Genomic DNA, 26,865 nt, shown 5'->3' with positions numbered 1-26,865 from the left:
GTGCTTCTACTGCTCAGCCAGGACCAGTGAGTATGCACATTCCCTGTGGCTGCCTCGTTTTCACTTTAAAATTAGGATGTGTTCAAAGGAGACTTTTTAAAATATAATGATTTTCCTTTATTTTTCTTTATAGCTAATTGCCTGAAATTGGAGATAAATAACATTCATTTTCCATATTTTTTTAGAAGAATGGGATCAAGTATTTCTATTATAATTCTCTCAAGAAAATTTTATGAAACTACAGGCATACTTACTCTATGTGGCTCCCAGTGGAGTCTGTGCTATCGGGTCTAGTAATAATTAATGTCATTTTTTAACATTCGTTTAAAATCTTGCTTGGCGTTGACTTGTATTGACATAACCTTCAAACACGTGGTATCTACAGAACGTGTGAAGTGCAATTAACAAGTTTTGCTTGAAAAAGTTTGTGTTTGGTTTGGTTTTTGTTGCAAAACTAGGGCTAAGAAGATGGCGGATGAAGAGCATATTCGGCACTGCATGCTTTACGAGTTCCAATTAGGAAGAAAAGCAAGTGAGGCTGCAAAAAACATCTGTAGTGCTCTTGGTCAAGATGCAGTTAGCGCCAGAAAATGCCAGCGTTGGTTTGAGAAATTTTGCAAGGGAAATTTTTCGTTAGATGACAAGAGTGGTCGAGGCCGTGTGTCCAATTTTGATCAAGAAGCTCTTCAAGCTCTTTTGGTGCAAAATCCTCAAATTACCCAACAAGAGCTTGCGACAACTTTAAATTGTTCACAAAAACAATTTCCAATCAATTGCGTGCACTTGGCAAAGTCCAAAAGTTTGGAAAATGGGTTCCTCATGAGTTGACCGACAACAACCGTAATCAAAGAGTCACAATTTGCAGTTCGCTCCTCTCTCGTCAAAACCGTTTGCCGTGTTTAGAGCAAATTGTTACCGGAGATGAAGAATGGGTGCTGTATGTTAATTTGAAAAGGCGGCCTCAATGGTTGGACAAAAATGAGGCTCCGCAGCCCATGCCAAAACCTGACTTGCACGCGAAAAAAGTGATGCTGTGTGTTTGGTGGAATTTTAAAGGAATTCTTCATTATGAACTTTTACCATCTAACCAAACCATTACAAGTGCAGTGTATAGTGCCCAATTGGAAAGGTTAGCCCAAGCTTTAAGAGAAAAAGAACCTGTGCTGATTAATCGGAAGGGCGTAATTCTTCACCACGATAACGCACAACCGCATACTGCAAGAATCACTGCTGAAAAACTGCGCCAGTTGGAATGGGAAGTTCTCCCTCAACCTGCATATTCTCCTGATATTGCCCCTTCCAATTACCATTTGTTTCGTTCTTTGCAAAACTTTCTTCTTGGAAAAAAATTTAATAATGAAGAATGCCTCAAAAATGCATTGACCGAATTTTTTGCATCAAAATCACAAGAATTTTACAACAGAGGGATTAAAATGCTTCCTGAGCGTTGGGCACAAGTAGTAGAAAACAACGGCAACTGTATTGTTGATTAAATTTTGTTGTATTGTTTAAATAAATTCGATTTTAAAAAGTATTAGAAAACGACATTAATTATTACTAGACCTAATACATTAAGTACTAATCAGAAAACTGGTCAAAAGGAATACTCTAAACACAGACAGCTTGTGAATCCATTTGAATGCTTTTTAGTATTTATCATTATAGTAATATCCCGAATCCAAGTCTTTTCCCTATGAGACCCTGCACTAACATTAAACACATTAAAAATATATTTAAGAAATTATTTAAGCTTAGACATGTTTACTCAGTTTTTTCATTAGCAGTTATGATTTCAAAGTAAAATATTTGTCAACTTTAAAGAGCATTCTGTATAAAATTTGAAAATTAAATTGATATCCAGCAAAAATAGAATGAAATGTTATTGATTCAGATTGATAATAAATCTTAACTTTTTTGAAAAGCATGTAAATAAAAAGGAATCTTCCAAATATTATATACACAAAGCAATATATTCTTATTTCTAGTTGCTCTCACTGCATTCAAGATCTTCAATCAAATTATAGCTTTAAAGTTAGATATACATTTTTCTTTATCTTTTTAATTGAATTTATTGGGGCGACACTGATTAACAAAATTATACAGGTGCACAATTCTAAAACACATCATCTGTACACTGTATTGTGTGTTCACCATCCCAAGTCAAGTCTCCATCCATCACTATTTATCCCCCATATCTTCTTCTACCTCCTCCTTTTTCCTTCCCTCATAGATGTGCATTTTTCTATAAATAATTCATATTGCAATATTGAAAACATTTTATAGGCAGCTTTAAAATAAACTAATTATTTTTTCTTTGCAGAGGCATTGAACCAATTTCATAAACTTTATTCATATGCATATTCCCCCTCAGGGCTGCATTATCCTTCAATTGAATGTTTGTTACCCTTTCACCTAAATGATTTATTTTTTCCACATTCGGTGCTTGGTTTCTAATATTTGAGATTTTCATTACTAAAATAATGTATTGCATACTTTTGCTTTTGGCAAAAGTCTTGTACTAAGAATGAAGCTCTGGTATATGTTGGAGTTCTTGCAGTTGAAAAAGTATAAAGCTTGTTGAAAAAGTTAATCTTATTTATAAATACAAAAATGAACATTTAGAGTTTGAATATTTTCATAATGGGTTTCATCTTATTGGAAGTGAAAAATATTGTGAGAATTTTTAATAGACTTCTATAAGATTTTAAACAAATACCTAAAATAACTAGAGAAAATACATTTTGATATATGTAGTCAGGAACTATTGTAGATATAACTAGTATCTTTTAATGTAATTTTTAGTTTGATAGTCATACTCATCATGGATGAATAAAGAAGGAGAAAGAAATGTCATCATACCAATTTTTATAATACTTCATTCTTCAAAATATATTTTTGACTGGCATAGTTTTTTGTGGACTCCATTAAAATAATTGCCTTTAGGAGTAAATGGCCCAATTTGGTGAAGTAAATAGTTAATCGCATATCTTTTCAATTGCCTTAGAAGAGATGCTAAAAAGAGTGTAAACCCAGGAAGCTCGGGAAATAAGATAGGGAAATAAAAAGTGAGAAGTACTTTCTCATTTAGACTGATTACTAGGAAGCACACATTTTATTTGCAGGCCTGTTTCTGCCCAAACCAGGTTTTAGTAATATTTATCTGGCTTTATTCAGAACTTTAGAATAATAACAAAAATATCTTCTTGTTACATATTTATATTCCTTTCCTAACTACTTCTTTCTCTCCTAATGCTATTCTTTAATTTTTTTTTAATTTATTGATTTTCAGAGAAATAGGAACATTGATTTGTTCCACTTATTTTTTGATTCATTGATTGTTCCTTGTATGTGCCTTGGCTGGGGATCAAACACACAACCTTGGGTATTGAGGATGATGCTCTAACCAATTGAGCTACTCAGGCAGGGCTCCTAATCCCATTCTTTTGGCATTGTTTCTGTAAATGTTGACTGATCAATATGTAGCTTATAGATAAACAACATGTTTGTATAGGAATTCTAGGAACTAACTTCAAAAGATATAGACTCTGGCCTTCAGTCATCCCAGTTCTGGGAAATTTGCTGACCTTCAACTGTAAACCAGGTGACAAAAACCAGGATGCCACACACCAGACCATTGCTTGATCAGTTTTGAGATCCTTATTGGAATGGACTGTGTTGGTCTATATGTAGAGAACTTTTCAACCTCCTCCCCTTAATCTCTTTGTTCTGTTTCCCTCTCCCTCCTTATAAAAACCTCTGCTTGGACTGAGATGTTGAGATGGGCTTTAGGACAAGAGATTCCTACCTTCTTCAGTTGCCTGCACTTGAATAAACCAATTTCCTTCCAAAGTTTGGCTTTTTTTTTTTGTCAGGTAGCTGAACTTGGGTCTCAGTTACAATATATTGTACAATATACTGTAATGATCACCAGGGGGTAGACAATCAATGCAGGGAGCACCGCTTAGCTGACCAACCCATTCTGGATGTCCACCAGCCCAGCAACAGCCTCTCACTCTTTCAGAATTTAGCAATCTCCAGAGAATGGGCCAGTCACTGATGGACTGGCACCACTGGCACGATCCCCATAGCACTGCCAGCCTCTTGGAATTCAGCCTCGGGCACCATGGCCGCTTCTCCTCCCTAAATGCTTTGCAAGGAAGAAATGTTATAAAAAGCAGCTGCTAGATGGTTCCCAACAACCAGTGCGAATGTCAGCAGGATGGATCCAGATCCCTGGCCGGCAAGGGCATCCCACTGCCTGCCCAGAGGGCCAGTTGCATCCCGATCTCCCCCCTCCCCCTTGCATTAGAATGGGCACCAGACGCAGGGCCCATGGGCTACCCTGAAGGACCCTACCCATGCACAAATTCGTGCACCAGGCCTCTAGTTAACTGTAGGTGTTATGCTGTGCTTTAGGTCCCATATTGTGACACTTCTCTGCTAACTCAGTCAGGACTGCATCCTAATTCTTATAATGGCCTACAAGACCAACATGATCTGCTCTTCCCTGCCCCACCCTCACCTCTCTAACTCATGCTCCGTTAATATCCCCTTCCGATACTGCTGCACCCCGATTGATCTTTCTAATCCTCAAAAATGCCTGGCACTTAGCTGCTTCAGGGCTTTCATACTTGGAAGTCTCATGTTCCTGGAACACTTTCCTCCAGATATCTACATAGCTCCTTTTCAGTGATGCCTTCCTGAAAAAAAAACAATTTTAAATTGTCCTCTCCTCACCTCTCCTGGCAGCCCTTATTCCCTTTCACTTCATTATTTTTCTCTTGTACTTTTTGCCATTTGACATATTTGCTTATTTGTTTATATTCTGTCTCTTCCAGGTAGAATGTTAGCATCAGAGGACAAGGATTTTTTTTTTTTTTTTTACTGCTATATCCCTAGTATTAGAATAGTGCATGGCAAACCTGTGGTGCATTAAAAAGGCATTTTTGAGTGAATTAATGTAATAGGAAAATAAGGAAGGCATTCTAGTTAAGAAAGACAATGGGCAGAGGCATGTAAGAAGAAATAGGAATCAGTATAATAAGAAATAGTAATGGAGGGGTAAGAAGAGGCAGGCCTAAATCTTAACAGATAGATGGTCTCTTATCCTATATAATAAAAGCATAATATGCTAAGTGTTTGGTTGTCCTGTTGTCCGTTCAACCAATCAAAGTGTAATACACTAATGAGATGCTAAGGCTGCTCAACCACTCACTATGACGTGCTCTGACCACCAGGGAACAGACAGTTGACTGGTCTACCAGTTGCTGTGATGTGCACTGACCACCAAGGGTCAGACACTCTGACAGGTCTGGCTGATCGGGAATAATTCAGGCTAGACGTGCCCTAGAGCTCTCCTGCAATCCCTCCCTGGCTGGCCTACCTCCTGTGTCCCTCCCCAGCCCCAATCGTGCACCAGGGGTGGGGTCTCTGTGTCTGGCCTGTGCTCTCTCACAATCCAGGACCCATTGGAGGATGTTGGAGAGCCGGTTTTGGCCTGATCAGGTAAGCCAGGCCAAGGGACCCCACTGGTGCATGAATTCATGCAACGGGCCTCTAGTTTGAAAATAAAGTTAGATCAATAAGGTGCTACCTAAGTCAAAAGTCAAACAGATATTATTAACAGCTAAGCAAAGGAATTTGGGAATGATGTCAATATAAACCATAGAGTTGTTTCAGATTTCTAAGAAGAGTGATCTAACAAATGGTGTTTTAGGAATATTGGCTGAGAATTGGTATTGTAGGTAGATTGAAAGAGAGAGAGACTGGATGTAAAAAAACTAACTAGGTTATTGCAGTAATCTAAGCAAGAGACCTAGGGAGAGGGCAGCGGTGAAGAGAAAGGGAGTCATCAAGGAAGAAAAGTTAAAATCTGTGAGAAAGCCTACAAAAGAGAAGATTAGAAGGACATGGTAACTGCACTAAATGAAGAATAAGGAAAATGAAGAGTCAAGATAACACTAAGTTATCAAGACTGGGACACATGATGATATTATAATAGGGAGCCAGCTGCACAATTCTAGGTTCTGCAAAAGTTGCTAACATAAAAGCCTTGTGTTCCTTCAATTTATTCCATGAGGAAACAATGCTAAAAACATAATATCTTTCACTTCTATTTTATCTTTAAAATCAGCAGCAGTAGAAAGCAAACTCTAATGGTCATACTTGTGTGGACTTATGCTGCATCTATTCATATCATTTATCTAGTATGGTGGGCCAGAAATGAGGAATCATTGCTGCAATGAAATTAAAATGTTTTATGTAACTTTGTAAATTTTTAAATTATTTTTTATTTAATTTTCCCTTTCCTGTATTTTCAGCTATGATTTTTAAATTCTTATTTACTTTATTGTAATAAATCTTTAAAATATTTTTAATCTCCACATATTTATATTCATGTTCTTTTTTTCATATGAAATCAATACTTTAAACGTTTAATTTCAGCACATTCCTAAATACAATAATAATGTTGATTTCACCTTTTAAATTTTGTTCTATTTCAGATTTGGTGTGAAAAAGAAGCCAATTTACATTAATGTCATAAGGGATCCTATTGAGAGGCTAGTTTCTTACTATTACTTTCTGAGATTTGGGGATGATTATAGACCAGGATTAAGAAGACGAAAACAAGGAGACAAAAAGGTAATATGTTAGTCTTACGACTTCTGTAAAGGTAATTGTTTATAAAATGCAATGAATAGTGTGCTTTTAAAGTTTATTGATGCTAGATATTTGATATAATAAAACAGTTAACATCTGACAATTTTTCTATTTGCTTATCATAGAACATTTGAAAAGAGCCCAAAAGTATAAAGAAGCTAAAGTAAAACTACTTTATAATGGGTACTTTGGAGTACACATAATGCTTTTGTCATTACAGAAATAGTTTACTTACGTTCCAAGGCTGAATATTTGTTTTATTATAGTTATTAACAATATTTTATGAGACCATTATAGTTATTCATTAATATGATGTATTTGTGTATGTACTTTGGTTCTCTTAGTCTTTGGCGATCATCAGTTTAGGGACACTATTTTGCTAAAGCAGTTTTTTTGTTTTGTTTTGTTTTGTTTTGTTTTGTTTTGTTTTAAACAAGGACAGAATTATGGCTTAGTGTTCTTACTTAGCAGGTTCAATATTGGGTTATGTACTATTTATGTGCATCCTCCAGGGGAAAACCAGGCTTGTTTTTCTAAAAAAAAAAAATAATAATAATAAAAAACCAGATTGATTTGTCAACTTTTCTGGTGGATCACCTTTACTGGAACCTCAATGCTCGGATTGGCCAAGGCATAGGAGACACAGTCTGACATAACCTGAGACCTGCCTCATTTTCTTTCAGGCATCCAGCGTTTAGCCAGATTAAATATCACTGCCCTCCATACTATTGCATTACCTTAATTCTCATGAAGACAGGATCATCTACAAATGCTTTCTGAAAGTCGAAAATTCCTTTGTTTTGTGATTGACAGATGGGCCTTTTTAGTCTTATAACATATTGAGACATACACATTTTTATTAATTTGGCTTATTCCTCATGACACAAATGTTGGTAACATTCTGGGACCCAATGATGTTTTATTGCAAATAATTCCTTAATATTAAGGCACATCTGTGATGTTAATAAGACTGCGTGGCATATACAGTCAAACCTTGGTTCTCTTCTCAAATGTCTCCTATCTGGAACAATTCGGTTCTCAACCAAGTTGTTAACAGAAAAAATATGTCCGGGCTGTAGAACAAAACTTCAGTTTTCTGACCTGACAATTCTCTTCATACTGATACCTCAGCATGACAGAAAACTTCTGTCTCAGACCACATATAAAGGAGAGAGTGCTCTTGTTGCTGATGAAATAAAGGATTAACACAATTGTAAAACATAGAGAGGCCATCAGAAGGGCTAATGTTGCCCTTACTGGTTTGGCTCAGTGGATAGAGTGTTGGTGCCTAGTTCTATTCTGGCCAAGGGTATATGCCTGGGTTGTGGCCCCAATCCGCAGTCCTGGTGGGAGTGCATGCGTGAGGCAACCAATCAATGTATTGCTTTCTGTATCTCCCCTCTCTTCCACTTTCTCTAAAAATCAATGGAAAAATATCCTCCGGTGAGGATTAAAAAAAAAAAGTGCTAATGTTGCTAAGGGTGTGAAAGAAACAATGATCACGGGCAATTGAATAGGTAGAACAACTGTTGCTGATTTGGATAAACAAAAAGCAGTTAGCTGGGTGACAGCATTTTGGAGGCAGGGATATGTGAATAAACAAAGATGCTACCTGCTACCCTGAAAGACATCCCTGAACCAAGGATAGTAGGGAATGGTTGGTAAATTTAAGGGTGAAAAAGTGCTTATTTATAGATTAAACAGTACATTAGACATGTATTATGTATAAGAAAGGTTAAAATGGAATCATTTGGCCCTAGCCGATTTTGCTCAGTGGATAGAGCATTAGCCTTCGGACTGAAAGATCCTTGGTTCGATTCCAGTCAAGGGCAGGTGCCTGGGTTGTGCACTTGATCCTCAATAGGGGGTGGGCAGGAGGCAGACAGTCAATGATTCTTTCTCATCATTGATGTTTCTATATCTCTCTCCCTGTCCGTTCCTCTCTGAAGTCAATAAAAATTTGCCCAGGTTATGGGTTTCATCCCATGTCAGGGTACATGTGGGAGGCAACCCAATCTCCCTCCCTTCCTCCCTCCCTCCCTCCCTCCCTCTCTTTCTCTCTCCTCACTTTCTCTCTCTCTAAAATCAATCAAAACATTTAAAAAAGGAAAAAGGTCAAGCTTTACACATATAAAGTAATTGGAAAGGGAAGGATTTCAATAACCTTTTCAGAAAATCACAGATATCACTCTTTAATACTACACTGAAACTTGACAAGTAGTAGCTTCTTGACATTGTTGAAGTGTAGATTCTGAAGCCACAGCAGTGAACCATTATGCTCTGCTACATTAGCATCCATTGATATAATTACACTTTGAATAGATTTTTTAACTGAGCATAATTTTGTAAAATCATGTGGATGTTATGTGGATTTTTCAAATGCTGACACATTTAATTTACAATATCAAAAATTTATAGTATCACCACTGATCTCATCAAAGTCTTTAAGTATTGCAAACAGTTAAGCTCAAGTAATAGTTTATCAAGTATCCCAAAATTTTATTTCTTTGCTTGACAGCTTAACTTATATCACAGGATTTCTCAACCTCAACACTGTTGTTGTTTTGGGTGATAATTCTTGTGTGGGGATCTGCCTATAACTGTAGGATATTTTCCAGCATCTCTGACCTCCACCCAGTAACACCCTTTCTACAAACACCCCAGTTGTGAGAACTAAAACTGTCTTCCAGCATTGCCAATGTTGCCTGACAGCCAAAACAGCTCCACCTGAGAACCACTGGGCTACTTACATTGTCAGGTGTTCAATTTCAAGTGGCAGACAGGCACACTTTGTTCATTTTGAGAAAATGTCCTCCAATTACCTAAGTTTGAATAACATAGTTTGTCTCCATGCCCTTCCTAATGACTTCCAAATAATATTAACTGCACTAATAAATCTCATACTCAAAGTGTGTAATTATTTTTATGATTTTAGCTGTACTACCCTATCAGTTATTAAACACTTTTTATTAATTATTTTGTTAACAGAATAGTAAGGGGGTGTTATACTTATGGAAAGAGTAAGTAGTTATGTGCTCTAAGTAACAATCTAAAGAAGAGTCAGGTTATGTGAAGAAGTACTCATTGGTCCCAGAGATCCCAGTTCCCGCCCCAGTTTGCTTTTTGTATTTCTTTAAGTTAACTAAGCTTGTCAACAGCTATAGGTATTATAATGAATTTAAAATTACTACCTAAAATATATAATAATTCATATATGCTAATTTACATAATAAATATATAGTAAATAAGGTTGAAAGGAGGCCATACTTAGCACTACCTGATCTTACCATTGCCTACAGAATACTGCCTCCATAGTCCTCAGCAGTTCACCACTCCCTGGCAATGGTTTGCTTATCGAATATTCATTTTACTTTGCTGTCTCACAAAGGCATTTAAGAACTTACTGTTTGCTTAAAAAGTATTTTATATGTAAAAGGCACCACAAGAAAGCAATATATTACCTTTGCAGTTGACATACTTACAGGTTCAGTAGCTTTTCATTGTAGATAAGTTTTTTCTATCTCAGTAAAAGGTGTGTAATCCAGAGTTAGCCTTGGCCGGTCTTCTTCCCAGGTTTCTGGTTGTACCTTAGGTGGTTTCTTCCTCTAGAAAGAGAAAACAGAGGGAAGATTATGTTGTAACGGAGTTGAAGAAAGAGATAAAATTGGATGTTATTTTTAGTCATGTATGAGTAAATGGAGGTATCCACTAGAAATTGTATTTGAACCTCAAAATATAAGTCTGAACTAAATCATAGATTTGAGAGACACCAACATTAGGTGGGAGTTGAAACAAAGGAGTTGAATGAAATTGCACTTGGAAACATATCGAGTTTGAAAAGAGGACCAGGTGAAACAGGAAGGAGAAAAAGAGAGGATGCAGATATGCCAACATTTAAAGAGCAGCATACCCAGGAGACTAATGTCAGAGAATCAGAAGACAAACCTGGCAAGCCCTTGAAATGGCGAGGAAAATAATTTCAATTACAAAGGGGTTAGTGGAATGAGGATTCAAATCTGTCCCTTTGATTTGTCAATGCAAGTCTATTCGGAATGTCAGAGAAAGGAGTTCAGGTGGAATCTAAAATGTTGGGAAGCCACTGAGACTGACCTTGAGGAAGGACTACTCTTGAAATAGAAGTTTGGCTTTGAAAGAAACAAAAAAATCAGTAAATGTTTCTTTAAGATAACAGACACTTGGCATATTAATATATCGGAAGTCAGCAAGGGGTGATCATACAAAGAACTGGAGCGAAATTGAATGAAGCAAGGGTCTCAGAAGGAGGTGAGAATGGTGTTCAAAGATAGGAGAAGCAAAAGTCTCTTTCATGCTGAGGGCTGTAGGAAGCTACAGATGCAGGTAAACTTTTATCTAAGCAGGAAATTGAAGGAGCTCATGCTTAGTTTCAGTTTTCTATATAAAGTAAGAAGCAAAAGCATTTGCAGAAGAGGGTGCAGTGTACCATATAATTGCCATTACCGTCAAGCATCAAATTTTTATTTTAACTTTCAATTATAGGAGTTAAATATCTAAACTAATAATCTAAATGGCCTCAAGAATATTTTTTCTAGTTTTTTTGTTTTTTATTTTCTGAATATATTTTTATTAATTTCTGAGAGGAAGGTAGAGGGAGAGAGAGATAGAAACATCAATGATGAAAATGGAGATACCAGGAGCCCCCAACCCCAGGCATGTGCCCCTGACCAGAATCGAACCTGGTACCTTCAGTCCACAGGCTGACCCTCTATCCGCTGAGCCAAATTCTCAAGGCATATTTTTCTGGTTTTATATTGTACTAGAGGCCCAGTACATGAAATTTGTGCACTCGGGGGTTCCCTCACGCTGGCCTGTGCCCTCTCACAGTCCAGAAGCCCTCGGGGTATTGCCAACTGACGACTTAGGCCTGCTCCCGTGGCAGTCAGACATCCTTAGTGCTGCTGCAGAGGCTGAAGAGGCTCCTGTCCTCCACCGCTGCCTTCGCCAGGCATGAGCCTGGCTTCTGGCTGAGCAGTGCTCCCCTGTGGGAGCGCACTGACTGTGGGGGTTGAGGTGGAGGGGCAGCTCCTACATTGAGCATCTGCACCCTGGTGGTTAGTGCACATCATAGCAACAAGTCATTCTGCCGTTCTGTCAATTTGTATATTACCCTTGTATTATATTGGATAATAAAACGTTTGGTAGGTGAATGAGTTTAGAGTAGATGCCAAGCTTCTAAAACAAGAAACCTGGATCTAGAAATGTAGGAGCCTGGACTCTGACTAGGACTCATTCTACTCCATCTGCTTCCTCTCAGAAATAATAGGTGGTCTTTGTAGATGTCTCATTGCAGCATCCACAGCTCCCGAGTTTATTCCCTGGTATCTCAGTATTATAATGGCTACTGTTAAAATGCCTGTGACAGACAGTGAGTACTCACAAAATTGGAATTAAGTAATTTTAGAAACGTAGCTGTGAATCTCTTTTCCTTCTAATTACTTCAGTCAGGTGCACTTGCAGATTGTAAGTATCTGAAGTCACTTCTGCTTTGTACAATGAAGAGACTTAAGTGTAGCCCTACTTTATGTTCTTTTCAAATGATTATTTCATAGATGAGTATAATCAAATGATTATAAAGAAGTGATAGTATTGTTAGCCTTGTTTTCACTTAGTTAAGAGGTTAGAAAGTATAAATATATAAATATGTATGGGAGGGGGGGCAATGTAAAATAGGTACACAGATAATAATTTAATAAACCAGTACTTATTTTTAAGGAGAGTTTTTATCTAGGGGTTTTCCATTCATATAGTAAAATAACTCATACAAACACTGGCATAGACAAAGGCATGAGGAAAATCCATGGTTATTTGGAAACAGTCTCAAGTATGTGTTTATAACCTGCCTATCCTTTTAATTCAGTATCTCAGTGAATGAGAACCCACGGTGACTTGAGTTTATGGCTCATATGTGCTGCTGTGTCTTCGTTCCAGACGTTCGATGAATGTGTAGCGGAGGGCGGCTCAGACTGTGCTCCAGAGAAGCTCTGGCTTCAAATCCCGTTCTTCTGCGGCCACAGCTCGGAATGCTGGTAGGGAGATCAAGTTGGCTTACATTTTAAACTTCCTCATTTCTCTATAATCGGTATTTCACAAAAGTGAATGTGTTAGTCAAGGGTAAGATATAAGGAATTAATGAAAGTCCAGACTAAAAATAACACTCGATTAAGTAATACTTCATCTTGTGATTACTTTTAAGTGCATTAGAAAGATTCTTCATGCATAAATATTCTTGAACTGTTTCCTCAGATGCCATTTTCTTTTTTTAAATGTTTTGTTTGTTTTTAGTGTTACATGTTTTGCTGTATTCCAGCAGAATTCTTAATTAGAGGTCAGAGATCATTTCATAAACCTCATTTCCCCCCAAGCTTACTCTTTTGGCCATTCATGTTAGATTAAGTAGAACTTTTGTCCCACTGGGTAAATTATTCACCAGGCCTCACTGTTTAACTGATTTTGACTTGGAGAGACTGTTATGGTTGTGGTTTAGTCTGCTAATAAACATGAGGTGGAAAATAAAAATATTTTATCTTTTATAAAGAGTTTATTTCCTCGGATGTGCTGAGTTTTCAGTTTTTGAAAATAATAGTATGTCTTTCTTCACTTGACCTAATCAATCATTTTAATAGAAAAAGTTGAAAAAACAGGAACACATTGAAAGTAACTTTCTTAAAACCACAATGAGGTTCAAGGAACACCTTCTGTTCTTTTCTTCATTGTTTGAAATATATTATTTGGTTACTGTGAAATTAAAAGTCCTACACAATAGATTATATCAAAGTATAATAATAGCTTAAGAAGAATTGAAGGCATAGAAAGAATGTCTTAGTGTTTAATCATTTTTGTAGAACAGAGGATTGGCAAATTGCAACTTGAAGACCAAATTTGACTCATCACCTGTTTTTTATAAAGTTTTATTGGAACACAGCCACATTCATTTGTTTACTTACTCTCTATGACTGTTTTCGTGCTGCAAGAGCAGAATTAAGTAACTCTGAACCAAGACCATATGGCCTGCAAAACCCAAAGTATTCCTTCTCTGGCCTTTTATAGAAACTGTGTCAACCTCCATCTTCAGACAATTTTGAGGAGATTTTAATTGAGCTTCTTAAGTATTTTTTACAGATTCATAGGACCTCTCAGTTCTATGATTCTGTAAAACATACTTAGTAAGCTCAATTAACTCATTTATTCTTCCCTACACCTCACCACTACTTTTTAATGGCTGAAAAGACTAAGTTAGAGAGGTAAAGTCACCAGCTGAGAAGCATAGTTTACTTAGAGCCAACCTATTAAGAGCCATTAGCGGACGATGTAAAAAATAAAAGGTTCCTGGCAGGACCATTTCTTATCTTACTTCTGTTCCTCAGAAATGGTGGAAAAACCTAGCTCACAAATTAAATTAAGATAAACCCTAAACACAAAGTGCTTAGACCTTATTAGATAGCTTTTAAAATGAACAATTAAGTGCACACTAAATCAGATAAGAGAAATATATGTGTTGTGTTTACATTTTTAACTGTCCTCAAACTAAATTTTGTTAATATTAAACTAACTGTAAAGTCTGAGTTCGCACTGCATAGTTGAGCAGAAACTGGGGCTAGGGGTAAAGAAAATTAAAAACGCGTGCCTCTTAAAGGACATTGATAAAAGTGGTTAGGCTTTGGATGGACATGTGTTTATCGATTTTTCCTATAATATACAGTGGCAAAGGCATCAAATATACTTAGCAGATTGAACAACCAGGTTCTTAATTTCTTTTATTGGTTTTAGGAATGTGGGAAGCAGGTGGGCTATGGATCAAGCCAAGTATAACCTAGTTAATGAATACTTTCTGGTGGGAGTTACTGAAGAGCTCGAAGATTTTATCATGTTACTGGAAGCAGCTTTGCCCAGGTTCTTCAGGGGTGCTACAGACCTCTACCGTACAGGTATATAAACGATGGGTTTCTTTCTGAAGCTGCCCTCAACTCTCTTCATTTGCAAATTGAGTAATCTGTGCGATTTGAAGTTTCTTAAGGAACTTGTCTATTACTCAAGGTAAATTGTCTGTTTCTCCTCAACATTTTCAATACAAAACAATTCCTGGCACACAGATGGTGTTCGGTAAATATTTTTTGAATGAATGAACATCTAACTAGGTGATAATTAGAAGGCATTGTAGGAAAGATACAAACTACAGAACCAATCTCAGAAATGTGTAATATTTTATAATTCCGATACCAAACATTATGACTGTGTTCCACCCTCAGACCTACTAACGCCATCTAGAGCAGAGGCAGGACAGTAGAGCGCGGTCACTTTCATGATGGTCACCATCTGCTGTGGCTGTCACACCCTCCTGAGAGGGGCCTCACCGCCTCGGCAGTAGCTCCCGTCTGAAAGTGACTGTCTAGTCTCCCTTGGGTGGTTCTGTGTCTTTGTTCATGGTTATTTTGCCATTCTCTGATAAGATACAGTCAGACGAGGTCTTTTTCTAAGATATACATATGTCCTTGTTTCTAACATAGAATTATATGGAGTAAAGGTAATGAGCAATTAGTATTAAGGTTGAAATAGATATTTTACCCTCTTTTCAAAATTGAACTAGTCAGAGCACTTGAGAGTACGGCATATATTGTGACAGCCTTCAGTGATGGACAGTCCTTGCTTTTACTATTTGACAGCCTAGACTTTCACTGGTTAAGGATTTACATTGAAAGGAATAAACCACAGTTTCAGTAGGAGTAGGGCACTGGCTTTTGCCCCGGTGATAATAATACAAAACAGTTGTTGCCTGTCCTTCCCTGTTAAGGTAAACCACCTCTTCGAATGAAGAGGCATTGATCTTTTGTGTGTTCTCAGAATTATTTACCTTTTCTCTTTTTCCTTTATAAGTAGGAAAGAAATCTCATCTTAGGAAAACCACAGAGAAGAAACTCCCCACTAAACAAACCATTGCAAAACTACAGCAGTCTGACATTTGGAAAATGGAGAATGAGTTCTATGAATTTGCACTAGAGCAGTTCCAATTCATCAGAGCCCACGCTGTCCGAGAAAAAGATGGAGACCTCTACATCCTCGCACAAAACTTTTTCTATGAGAAGATTTACCCTAAATCAAACTGAGTACAAGGTGTGACTATTTGATTTTTCAACTAAAACTCTGACCCTGTCTTCACCTTAGTTCTCAGGTCCACAGTTCATATTGAGCCGAGTTAGGAAACAAACAAAAAGATCAAGGAAAGTAGATGCTAGCTGGTTATGTCAGTGGTTGAAGAAGTTTAAGTTTCTGCCTTTTTTTTTTTTTTCCTAGTTAAATTTTGGTGGGCGTTATAACCTCCTGCCTGGGAAAAACCTATATGTTGCTTAAAATAAACACATAGCAGTTCTAATCAAAAGGCTAAATACAATTTTAGAAAAAATTCTGATACTCTGTTTTTTGATAAAGCTTTTTTTGTTTTGTTTTGTTTTGTTTTGTTTTTTTTTCAACTAACCATGAATGAAGACCAATCCATTTGCTCCTCTGCCTTCACCCGGAGGGTTGGTTATGCAGCTGCACTGAGTAGCGTTGCTACCGGTGGGCAGTGTGCGCTTTGTTCCTGTGAGTCACGTCTCACGAAACGTGTTGGGATGCTTGGTCATGTTTGTTAGGGAGTGTCTCTGCTGTAGATGGAATTGCCCATATTCATGTAGGTCATGTTCATTTCCTTTAAAAAAATAACTGTCATTAGTGTTAAGAACCAATTCAAACTATGACTAATACTGTAAAAAGAGTCAAAACCTTGTTTCTCATTCCTATCTCTCCAGCATCTAAGATTGGGGAGACACTACAGAGAACGTTGAAATTTTAGTTAAGGCTTCCACACATTAATATATATATAAAAAAAGTAAGTTTAGTATTTGTTTCTCTGGGTTATCTGTAAAGCTGTCAACAGGTACTGGTGACTCCATATTATAACTCCATTTAGTGAGCTGTGGTATTGGGTAGGGTTTTCCTACTTCTGTACTTTTTCTTGTAAACTATTTTTACTATGGTGCTTTATAATGTGTTTTAAAGCATTGCATTTACAAAAAAGAAGAAAAAAAGGAAAATGCTGTAAATATTGCGTATTTTATGTATTTGGACCAAAAGGTTAAAAGTAATTAGACAAAAGTGGTTTTGCACCAATTTTATTATGTCAAGTAAAACCATCAGACCTACTGTTCTTGTATTTCTCACTTAACTTTAAGATATCACTGAAATTAACCCTAATAACCTTTCGATTTTGATACACAGTACACCGTTCAGCATTGGGGGCAGTAAGCTATTGTATAAGTGGAAAGAGTCCTAGACAGGGAGTCAGAAAACTTGATTCCTGGTCCTGGCTCTGCCACTTTTCAGCTGTGTGATCTTGGGTGAGTCGCTTAACCTCTTTGCCTCAACGTCCTCATCTCGAAATGAGAGTAGTAATACCTGCTGTACCTACCTCGCAGGGGTGTTGTGAGGATTAAATGAGATGGCATGCGAAAGCACTTTGAAATTGTAACATGCTCTATAAATGTAAGGTACTATGGAAACATCTTTAACAAATAGTTTCATACTGTTCATTTTTTAAAAAAAAGAAAGGGAAAGCCCACTTACAAGCTGGTTGAAAAAAATTAATCTTGATATAAGTTTCTGTGTGATAAATCTCTTCTCAGTGTTTTATCTCCCCTGTTTCAACTATTGGAATATGAAGCATCTGTGAATTCTTAACAATTCTTGAGCAGCTGCTTGGGTTCAGGAGGCTCCCTGTTTGAAAAAGTCTTCATTAGTTGACTCAGGGCAGGGAAGATTTGTTCTTCAAATTTGGCAGAATTTTCTGTTCTTATTTTACATTACCATTCAGAAGTGGTAGCTATTTTATACCTCTAGCTTTTAAGGTATATTTTGCAGAGTTTCATTTTCCTGGGTGTTCTTTACCTTCTTTACCTTTTTAGAGTGACAGAGGTAAAGAAATTTAGAAACATTTTTCTAAAAGAATAATCTTTAGTATGTATAGTTTAAATAAATATTCCCAAACAAAGCCTCAACAAACTATGTAAGGATTGTAGGCAGGTTGCTTTCAAGGTTATTAATTGCATGGGAGGCCAGGAGCAAACACTACTTATCCAAAAACATTTACTAACAAATTTAAAGAAGAGGAAGTTAACAGAATCATTTTCATACCCTTTCCCCCCAGTAATAGGAAAATATTGAGAGAACATTGACAGGCGTACTTTTCTTATTTGGCTTTCTTTCTTTTTTTTCTTTTCTTTTTTTTTTTTTTTAAATATATTTTATTGATTTTTCACAGAGAGGAAGAGAGAGGGATAGAGAGTTAGAAACATCGATGAGAGAGAATCATCGATCAGCCGCCTCTTGCACACCCCCTATTGGGGATGTGCCCGCAACCAAGGTACATGCCCTTGACCGGAATTGAACCCAGGACCTTTCAGTCCACAGGCCGACGCTCTGTCCACTGAGCCAAACCGGTCCCGGCTTATTTGGCTTTCTTTATTTTTGTGTGTATTAATGTTTACAGATATTTGTTAAAAATATATACACATTATTTCCTTGCCCCAGAGGAAAGCGCCATTTTCAGGTGGGGTGTTTGACATTTACCTGCTAAGGAGCCCCAGTATGTCGGTCATTCTTGGAGTGCATGCTGTGAGCACCCCGATGTGCATTCACTCTTCATTTAACTGGAGTTGCACATAGTGCACTAGGTGAGGGAGTCAGTCAGCTTTCTCTATAAAGTTCCAGAGAGTAAATTTTTGAGGTTTTGCAGGCCATGTGGTCTCTGTCTCAACTATTCAACCCTGCCAGTTAGCACAAAAGCACCCACAGACAATACATAAACAGATGAGATGGCTATCTTCCAATAAAACATTATTACAAAAACAGGTGACATGCCCAGGGGTTGTAGTTTACCAACCCCCCAAATAGATGGTTATTTATGGAGGAATCATTTTTGAATCTGTACTCTAGTGGCCTAAAAGAGTTTATATACTTTGAGAAGCTCCTAACTTATATCCAAAGAATAGCTTTCTGATTCAGGCACTCTCTCCCACAGATGCATACACTTCTATGACTTCGATTGCTTCCAGGTGGGCATGTTTTCTTCCCCAGTGTAACAGTTCAGCATAGGGGCTTACTCCATCGTCTTTTAGGGTGGGTTAGGGTTATCTTTCCTGGAGACCGAGAAGGGGTCAGATTTAATTCCATCTGGTCCAATATAGCCCCAGGAGTCTGATAAGTGCAGAGTCCTTATAATACTTAACTTTATAGCAAATATATAGAACCACTGAGACAATAATGTATTTTTTTAAAATGGCAAATGTGGTTTTCTTTTTTCAGCCTTTGTGCTTTTTCAGTATTTTGATCATAGGGAAAATTTTTTTTAATGATGCAAAAGCAAATCAACCAGTTTGAATTTTAAAAGATAATGTTATGTGTGTGTGTGTGTGTGTGTGTGTGTATCTATCTATATATGTTTATTTCCCAAAAGAGGAAAAAGTACCTTTTTGTTCAACTTGTATCAACTCCTGTTTTATAATTGCTGTGAAATGGCAACTGTTGATAAATTATTGTGACTGTTTTCATGTAATGGAGAGGATATATTTTTATTTCACCCAGCTTTAATCTGTAAATTATCACTTAAATATATCCGATAGCAACCCTTAAGATACTGCATGGGGATTACTTTACTTTTCTATCATCCATACTCATTTGTGCAACTTTGAATATATTGGGTACTTCTAAATTCCTGATGATTGGGTTTAAATTTTTGAAAATTGGAGAACTTGAACCTACTGACTTTTAAAGTTTAAATTTTATTTCCTATTCTTAAAACTCAGTTTATGTCTACAATTTGAAATCTACTGTTGTTCTTTCTCTATATATGTCCTATTGAAAATTCCTAAAATTGTTAGTGCCATCAGTGATTTACAAACAGTATTTTGATATTGCAGATGATTTGCTCATTGTATTTGCATAGTTAGAAAGAAAATAGTTTGTAGACAATGATTCTCTCTTTTTCTAATAAAATGAAATAAAAATTCTAAAAACACTGGAGATTTAACTAAAGGCTGGTTCCCAAATGCATAGCTGGTATTTTAATTTATATTTAGATTCCACATAGAGAACATCTGTGTAAACCATGGTATTTGGGTTTTCCCAAGGATCATTGTCAAACACATATCTACGGTCCTCGAATCCTTAATTCTGAGAAGCACCCGGCACTGTAACCTTTTAGGAAGTTTGTCTTTAAAGAGAGGTGCAGGTGGTACTTCTAATTTATGATTTGAAAACTTGCCTCTTCATAAATTACAGCTATTTAGTCTGAGAGGAAGCGGGGCCATTGTGTTAAATTTTGCATCCATTTACCCTGTGCGGAGTTGCTGTCTGCTGCCAGCTAAACTGCTGCTCAGTCAGCCTTCGGAGGGGAACGCAGCTCTGTGTCAGCTGCACTGCCAAGTCAGCGCCTCTGGAGTGGGGCTGCTTTCTGACTTCCTGGAGTGGGAATCTGAGGGATGGAAATGGGTGCTCAGTCAGATTTATCCTATAATTTAAGTTCATGCAGCTTTGTGACCTTTGCAGTACTATTTGTAAAAGGGCCCCATGGCGATGATCTCTTCAAAACACACCGCTGGGTAAGCCTGTGATTTAGACACAGGTGCTGTCTGTCTGATTTCATAGAAGCTTCTGTAGCTTTCTATTGAGAGGTCGGTGAGCATCTCTAAAGCAGTGTCGAATGTAATTTTGAGAAGCAGGGATTGTGTGTGTTGATTCTTAGTTTATAAATACACAGACAGCTGAATAGTGCCTTTCCTCCCTCACAATCCACGTTGGAAGATGCTCGCTCCTTGCTTTCTCTGCTCTCTCCCCCTGCCCTCCTCCTTCCTCCATTCAGTTGATTCATTTATGCAATACTGCTTCCAACGTGAAACCATTTTGTCACATCTGCTGGGGAGATAATCACTCCTTTTCCTTAACATTCTGCCAGCTTTCTGTTGTTGAAGTGTTTCAGTTGATTACCTGGCGCAAAAGCTATAAAATAAACACTCAGCGGGAAAGGGGAAAGCGTTTTGGTGTTAATATTGTCCTCGGTAGCCTGGATGCTGGCGGACCTTTTCCAAGCGGATCAGTGTCATCAGCCTCACTCTCAGAAATCACTGCCACCAGAGAGGCATCAGGCTTGTGTTTGACAATCTTTTACCCAGAGGGCTATGCCTGTGCTACTGTTTGCTTTGTACTCCATCACTGGTATTGAAGTTCCAGGTAGGAAATTTACAAGGTAGACTGGGGATATACACTTACTTAGAAGAAAAAAGGAAGTAAGGAAAGGGCTAACAATGTAGAATAAAAAGGAAATATGAAAGAAAAATGTCTGATTAATATTTATTGCATCGTTTTGGACACTGTCCATATGTTTCTTTGGGAATACACTTTTCTAATGATAACGTTTTTTTCACCCTTAAAGGAGAAACTCAATTACATAGATTCCCAATTCCCAGCTATAGGCTCATTGTTTGAGCAAATAATTGACTCTTTTTATATGATATTAGAGGCCCAAAGCACGAAATTTGTGCAAGAATGGGCCTTCCTTCCCCTGACTGCCAGCACCATTTTTGCTCCAGCCAGAGTGGCCTTTTCTCTCCCACCCGGAGTCATCTTTCTGCCTTCCCATGCTGCCCAGAGGTCCAGAGTGGCTGGGGTGGTGCGGAACACCTGTATGGTCTGCATCATCACCATGGCAACGACACGTGTTCCACTCGACCCCTGTCACTTGGGCACCTATGTATGCAAATTAACCCACCATCTTTGTTGGATTAATTTGCATACTCCTGATTGACTGGTGGGTGTCACGAAGGTATGGTCAATTGCGTCTTACTCTTTTATTAGTGTAGACTAGAGGCCTGATGCACGAATTCCTGCATGGGTAGAATCCTGCCAGTCACCTCTGATGGGTGTCCATTGGGCTGGGCCAGCGGGGGAAAGGGGCTGCAGGTGGTTGGCAGCCAGCCCCGCCCCCAATTGGGGTGTTGGGGCCAATTAAGGGGCAATCAGGGCCTGGATCAGGCTGGTTGGCTACTGCAGTAAACATCATAGCAAATGGTTGTTCTGATCGTTCTGCTGTTCTGATTTCTGAGCTTTTATATATATAGATTGGGTTGAATTAAATACCAGTTCAGTGATAAGTTTTCTAAACAGAGAATTTGATCTGTAGCTAGAGAGGCAGAACAGAGTACATGAATTTGAGACCAAATAGGCCTACTGTGACTTGTAATTGCTGAAAATGTTGGGTGTAATAGATGTAAAGCGCTGGCCCAGGCAGACTTAATAACGGATAGCTTTTGCATGCTATGCTGGAATAGTGTTAAGAAGCTGACTTTCCCTTCAGACCCTGAGGAGTACTGTGTGTCATCTTATATAAGACTAGAGGCCCACGGCATGAAATTCGTGCATGGAAGGGGGGGGTCCCTCAGCCCAGCCTTCACCCTCTGCAATCTGGGACCCCTTGAGGGATGCCAACCAATTTGACCTAAATCTGGGTATTTCATGTAGCAGCCCTAGAGATTTATTAAAGTGCTTGTGCTAATACCATCTTCCTGATTCTGTGTGCCCCCATTCTCTTCCAGCTGAGTGGCTTAAACTACAGTGCACACACCTGTTTCTCATTAAGCCTATCTGTATTTTTTTTTTTCTTTTCTCCTTAAAGCCCGAGCCCAAACCAAGGCTCAGTCCATAGCTCACAGGGCTTACTAACACGTCAGGTCATGAGGTAAAAAGCAATGTAGAAAGGCTTTAGTCTTAGGTGTTAGAAACGGATGTTTTCAGCATCTTGCAAAACTGACTGGCGGAGTCCACCTTTCCCGGGCAGCAGTGATGGCGTGTGAAGTGGGCGCACAGCTCTGAAGACACCCTCCTGGAAATAAGTGATGTTCTGTTCAACCACGAGTAACCAGATAGGTGTTTTGTTTTGTTTTGTTTTGTTTTTCTCTTTAAAAAGAATGTACATTCTCCGCAGGATTGGTAATTGGCTCCCTTGGCATAGTGAGGTTATCTGATCATGCTCATCACAGTGAAGATGCAGGAGGTTGGTTCATCCTGTGTTTATAAAGAAGGGGATGGGCCGGCTATAGGCTTCCTTTTCTTTTTTTTTTTTCTTTTTTTTAATATATTTTATTGATTTTTCACAGAGAGGAAGAGAGAGGGATAGAGAGCTAGAAACATCGATGAGAGAGAATCATCCATCAGCTGCCTCTTGCACACCCCCTACTGGGGATGTGCCCGCAACCAAGGTACATGCCCTTGACCGGAATCGAACCCGGGACCTTTCAGTCCGCAGGCCGACGCTCTATCCACTGAGCCAAACCGGTCCCTGCGGCTTCCTTTTCTTGCTCTTTCTCATTCTTGTCCTCTCTTGTCTTCATCTCATATGAGGGCTCTTCAAATAAAGCCTTAGGCAAGAACAATGTTTAAGAAGTGGGTCAGTCATGTTTTGCCTCTGTGTCTAGCACACTAATGGCTTCCTCCTCAATCATTTAAACACGGATCCAAGCCCTGATGGGATCAGATGCCTCTTCCTGCCGTCAGACAGTCTGTGGTGCTGGATACGGATCTTCCGAGTGGACGCGATGGGATTAGATCGGTCTCCCTGGGAGCCAACGCTCTCCTTCTGTAGGAAAGTTATCCTGAGGCCTGAGGACTGCCAAGAGCAAAGTGGAAACAGAGCCCCGCCTTTTCCTCTTGTCAGGAGCCACAGTTGGCTCCACTCTGAGCGGCCGGGCTCGGTGATACAGGGGCTGAATAATGAATTGGAGCAGAAGCCAAGAAGGAGGTCCCCACCACCCACAATGGGAATATAAGTTTCATGTACTGTCACTTTATTACCATTTTTTTTGTCCCAGTGTATGACAGAGACAGAAATCTCTGGCATGGAGTCAATGGCTATTTTCAGTTGGGGAGTATTTCTTCATATAAGTCAACTAGAGGCCCGATGCACGAAATTCATGCAAGGGGCTCGGTCCTCGCAGCCCCTCACCGCCCCTGCTTCATCTGGAAGGTCGTCCGGATGGTCTAATTAGCGTATTAGCTCTTTATTATATAGGACATTTATCGAGCCCCATTATGTGCCAGGCACTTCACTACAGACCTCTCCAAGTACTATGAACTTTAACCCCTTAGAATAGTCCTGGTGTTCGATCCTTCACAATTGTATAGAATGCTGTACTTTACAGGACACTTTCACACCCGCCATCTCATTCGATTCTCACTCCGAAGGTGGGTGTCTTATCCTCGGGTTGCAGTTGAGGAAGCTGACAGGAAGGTGGGCTAACCCAGCCCTCGCAATCCTAGTCCACCACCTCGAACGCCCTGCCTGCTGTGTTCCTGCCTCTCCCAGTGAACAGGGGCTCTCACCTAGACCAGCGGTTGCAATGAGTGGTTCTTCAAGTGCAGTCCTGACTGGCCCCATAGCATCAGTATCACCCGGAACTGGTGGAAAGGCCAGTTGGTAGGCCCAGCCTCTAGGTAGGGCCAGCCTTCTGTGAAGCTCTCCTGGGGCTCTGACACAGCCCTCAAGAACCACCAGACCAAAGCCCCAGTGTATGGAAGAGGTGACAAGCTCAGCCAGGTTAAGTGAGCCGTCTAGGGCCTCACATCCGAAGTCATGAGCCGGGATCTGAACCCAGGAGAGCCTGCCTCCAACACCATCTGTTTTCTACCGTGGGCTCCTTACTGTTGTCTCTTAGATTTTCCGTTCTTGGTAAGTTCCTCTCTGCAATACCTTTGCGGAGAGGCGAGGCCGTAGGAAGGAAAGGGCTCTGGATGTATGTACTCTTCTGGAGGAAGGCGTGAATTCTGCCCCAGCTAACGCTTCCTGGGTGAGAAGACTCGGAGGTGGGCCTCACTCCGGCTCCTGGGATGCCCATGGCAAGGACATTCGGGAACTCAGCCATGGGTCCAAAATGTCTCCAGAGCGAGCACATTTCACCCAGAACTCCTCCAGGCCCATGTGCCGTGGGCACTGCTGATACCTTCTTGCGCTGGATCGAATGCCAAGAGGGCTCCTGGAGCCCCGGAGGGAGGCACTGCGGACACCGCAGCTGCTGGGACATCCTGCTGCCGCCTCCCCGCAGGGCTGCCCAGCTGAGGTGTATAGCTTGTGGTCACTGGACTCTTGCAGCTGTGTGGCTTACACAACAGTGCCCACATGTTTCTCATGAATTCCATCTGTATTTTTTTTTCCCGACTTGAAGCAGGAGCCTAAACCAAGGCTCCGTCCATAGCTCAAGGGGCTTCCAGGGAAATCAGAACTGACTCCCTCCTGCATGGCCAGGCCTCCCTGGCACGGGGTCTAGAGATAACGAAGGAGCAGCCGGAGCCTTGGAGTGCGTGCGATGCATCCTCAACGTATTGTTTCTGAAGGGGACAGACTATTGCCGTGTATAGAGCACGTCCTGTTGACTGGCACTGCTAGTATGCTCAGTGCTTTGCATTTGTTATCTCATTTCATCCTCAACCTCCCAGGAAGGTACTGTTAGCCCCATTTTACAGATGAGGAAAATGAGGCTTACGCAGGCCCACTTTCCCACAGTCACAGCAGGGAAGTGGCAAAGGCAGGATTCAGGTCCACGTCTGACTGCAGACCCCCAGCTGCTAATCATCGTCTGACATAAGCTCCGACAGCTGTGATGGGCAGAGGGGAGGGTTTGTTTTGAAAGGCTTGCCGCATGCCTAGTTCAGCCTCTTTCACACAGCCCCACAGAGCTTGGCAGCAGGAGTGAGACCCTGAGCTGTGGCCCGCCTCCATCTGGGCTACAGCTGTGGCTGCAATGCCCCAGAGCCTCCCTCTAACGTAGGGGTGTCGAACTCAATCAGAGAAGGGGCCAAAATCTAAAATCCAGCCTAAATCGCGGGCCGAATGGTTTACTGAACAGTCATAAACTGACAATGTCATAAACTGACAGCGGAGTGCAGTGATGACAGCGCGGTGCGGGCCACATTGCAAGGCCTGGCGGGCTGGATTTGGCCCGCGGGCCTTGTGTTCGACACATGTGCTCTAACGGGAAGGATTCCTGTTGGAAGTTGGGAGGGGCATGCTTAGGCCTTTACATTAAAAAATAACAATAAAATAAAATAAATTAATGTTTATTCCTATTCTTATTTCTTACTTCATTCTCAGGTCGATACACCAATAAACGGTAGTTTGTTACTGTCTGTAGAGTGACCAGGTTCCCAGCTTCCATGTTTGGAAAAATCACTGTAGGTGCCTTCCATGTTTGGAAAAATCACTGTAGGTGCCTTTATCAATATGCCTGCGAGTCGGTGCAGGCCAAGTCCCAGGCCTCAGCTCCCCCTGGGGGTCAGCCACGGTATCTTCCGAATCCTCCCAGGGCTCTCTGATTCTAGCCGGCTCTCCAGGTGCAAACCTGGCCCTGGCACCACAGCCACCATGGCAGGCGGCTGGTCCAGCCTGCTCTGGGGAGGTGGGAGGTGCTGAGCAGCTTATGTCTCCTCCCAGGCACCGCGTGGAGCAGATGGACCGGTGTATCGTGAGAACCCAGCAAAGTCTAGATGTCCCCGGTATCGCTGCCCCTCCTTCCTGTCACCCCCTCATTGCCCTCTAGCTTACTGTCCACACGCTCTCCCTCCATGCTGTGGGACTTTCTGCAAAGTGGCTTTAAAGCTACCAGCATGAGCGAGTCCAGCCTCTCCTGGGGGGAGGGAGGGCAAGTGTGTCCAAGGCCTGAAGCCAAAGGGATAAAACCTCTGCCTGTGGGGCCCAGCATCCTCCTGCCCCCAGACACCTCCCTTCACAGGTGGCACCTGCTCTTCATTCTCCCCGTCCCCAGTCCAACTCATCTCCCCGGGGGCCCCGACATTCCCTTTGTGTGGAGGAGGTTTCCCAGCCGCTCCCTGGCTGACAGATCAGACCCGTCTGAGTCAGACTGAGATTCCCATTGAGTCAGTCAGGCCTCAGGAGTCCGGGTGGCCCAGGCCTCATGCCAAACCCACTGCTGCTAATAGCAATAGGATTAGAATGGCTTTTGTCCTTAAATTTCCTTTCTTCCGAGATCCCCAGATCTTTAACAAATGCAGGGATTATGCTGCAAACAAAAAAATAGAAACCGAGGGAAAACACACCCCTTATTTCAGTCCTCCTCCTCCATGGCCTGGCGCAGT

At 40.2% G+C, this 26,865-nt stretch overlaps 1 protein-coding gene across 2 annotated transcripts in view; it reads left to right on the top strand.

The window, feature by feature from the left end:
- Positions 1-25,833, top strand: part of HS2ST1 (heparan sulfate 2-O-sulfotransferase 1) — a 154,408-nt gene extending 128,575 nt beyond the window's left edge. Inside the window, exons 4-8 of one of the 2 annotated variants that reach the window (XM_084871422.1) lie at positions 6,504-6,642; positions 12,628-12,725; positions 14,467-14,624; positions 15,571-25,543; positions 25,753-25,833. In XM_084871422.1, coding sequence (XP_084727548.1) covers positions 6,504-6,642; positions 12,628-12,725; positions 14,467-14,624; positions 15,571-15,800 — 625 coding nt within the window. In that variant the 3' untranslated portion in view covers positions 15,801-25,543; positions 25,753-25,833. The remainder of the gene's footprint in view (positions 1-6,503; positions 6,643-12,627; positions 12,726-14,466; positions 14,625-15,570; positions 25,544-25,752) is intronic. The other variant, XM_084871423.1, reaches the window with a different exon arrangement.
- Positions 25,834-26,865: the final 1,032 nt, after the last annotated feature.

The sequence above is a fragment of the Pipistrellus hanaki genome (genome assembly GCF_964339955.1).
Source record: "Pipistrellus hanaki genome assembly, chromosome: 2".
Classification (NCBI taxonomy): Eukaryota; Metazoa; Chordata; class Mammalia; order Chiroptera; family Vespertilionidae; genus Pipistrellus; species Pipistrellus hanaki.
This window is presented reverse-complemented; position numbering and strand designations above follow the sequence as displayed.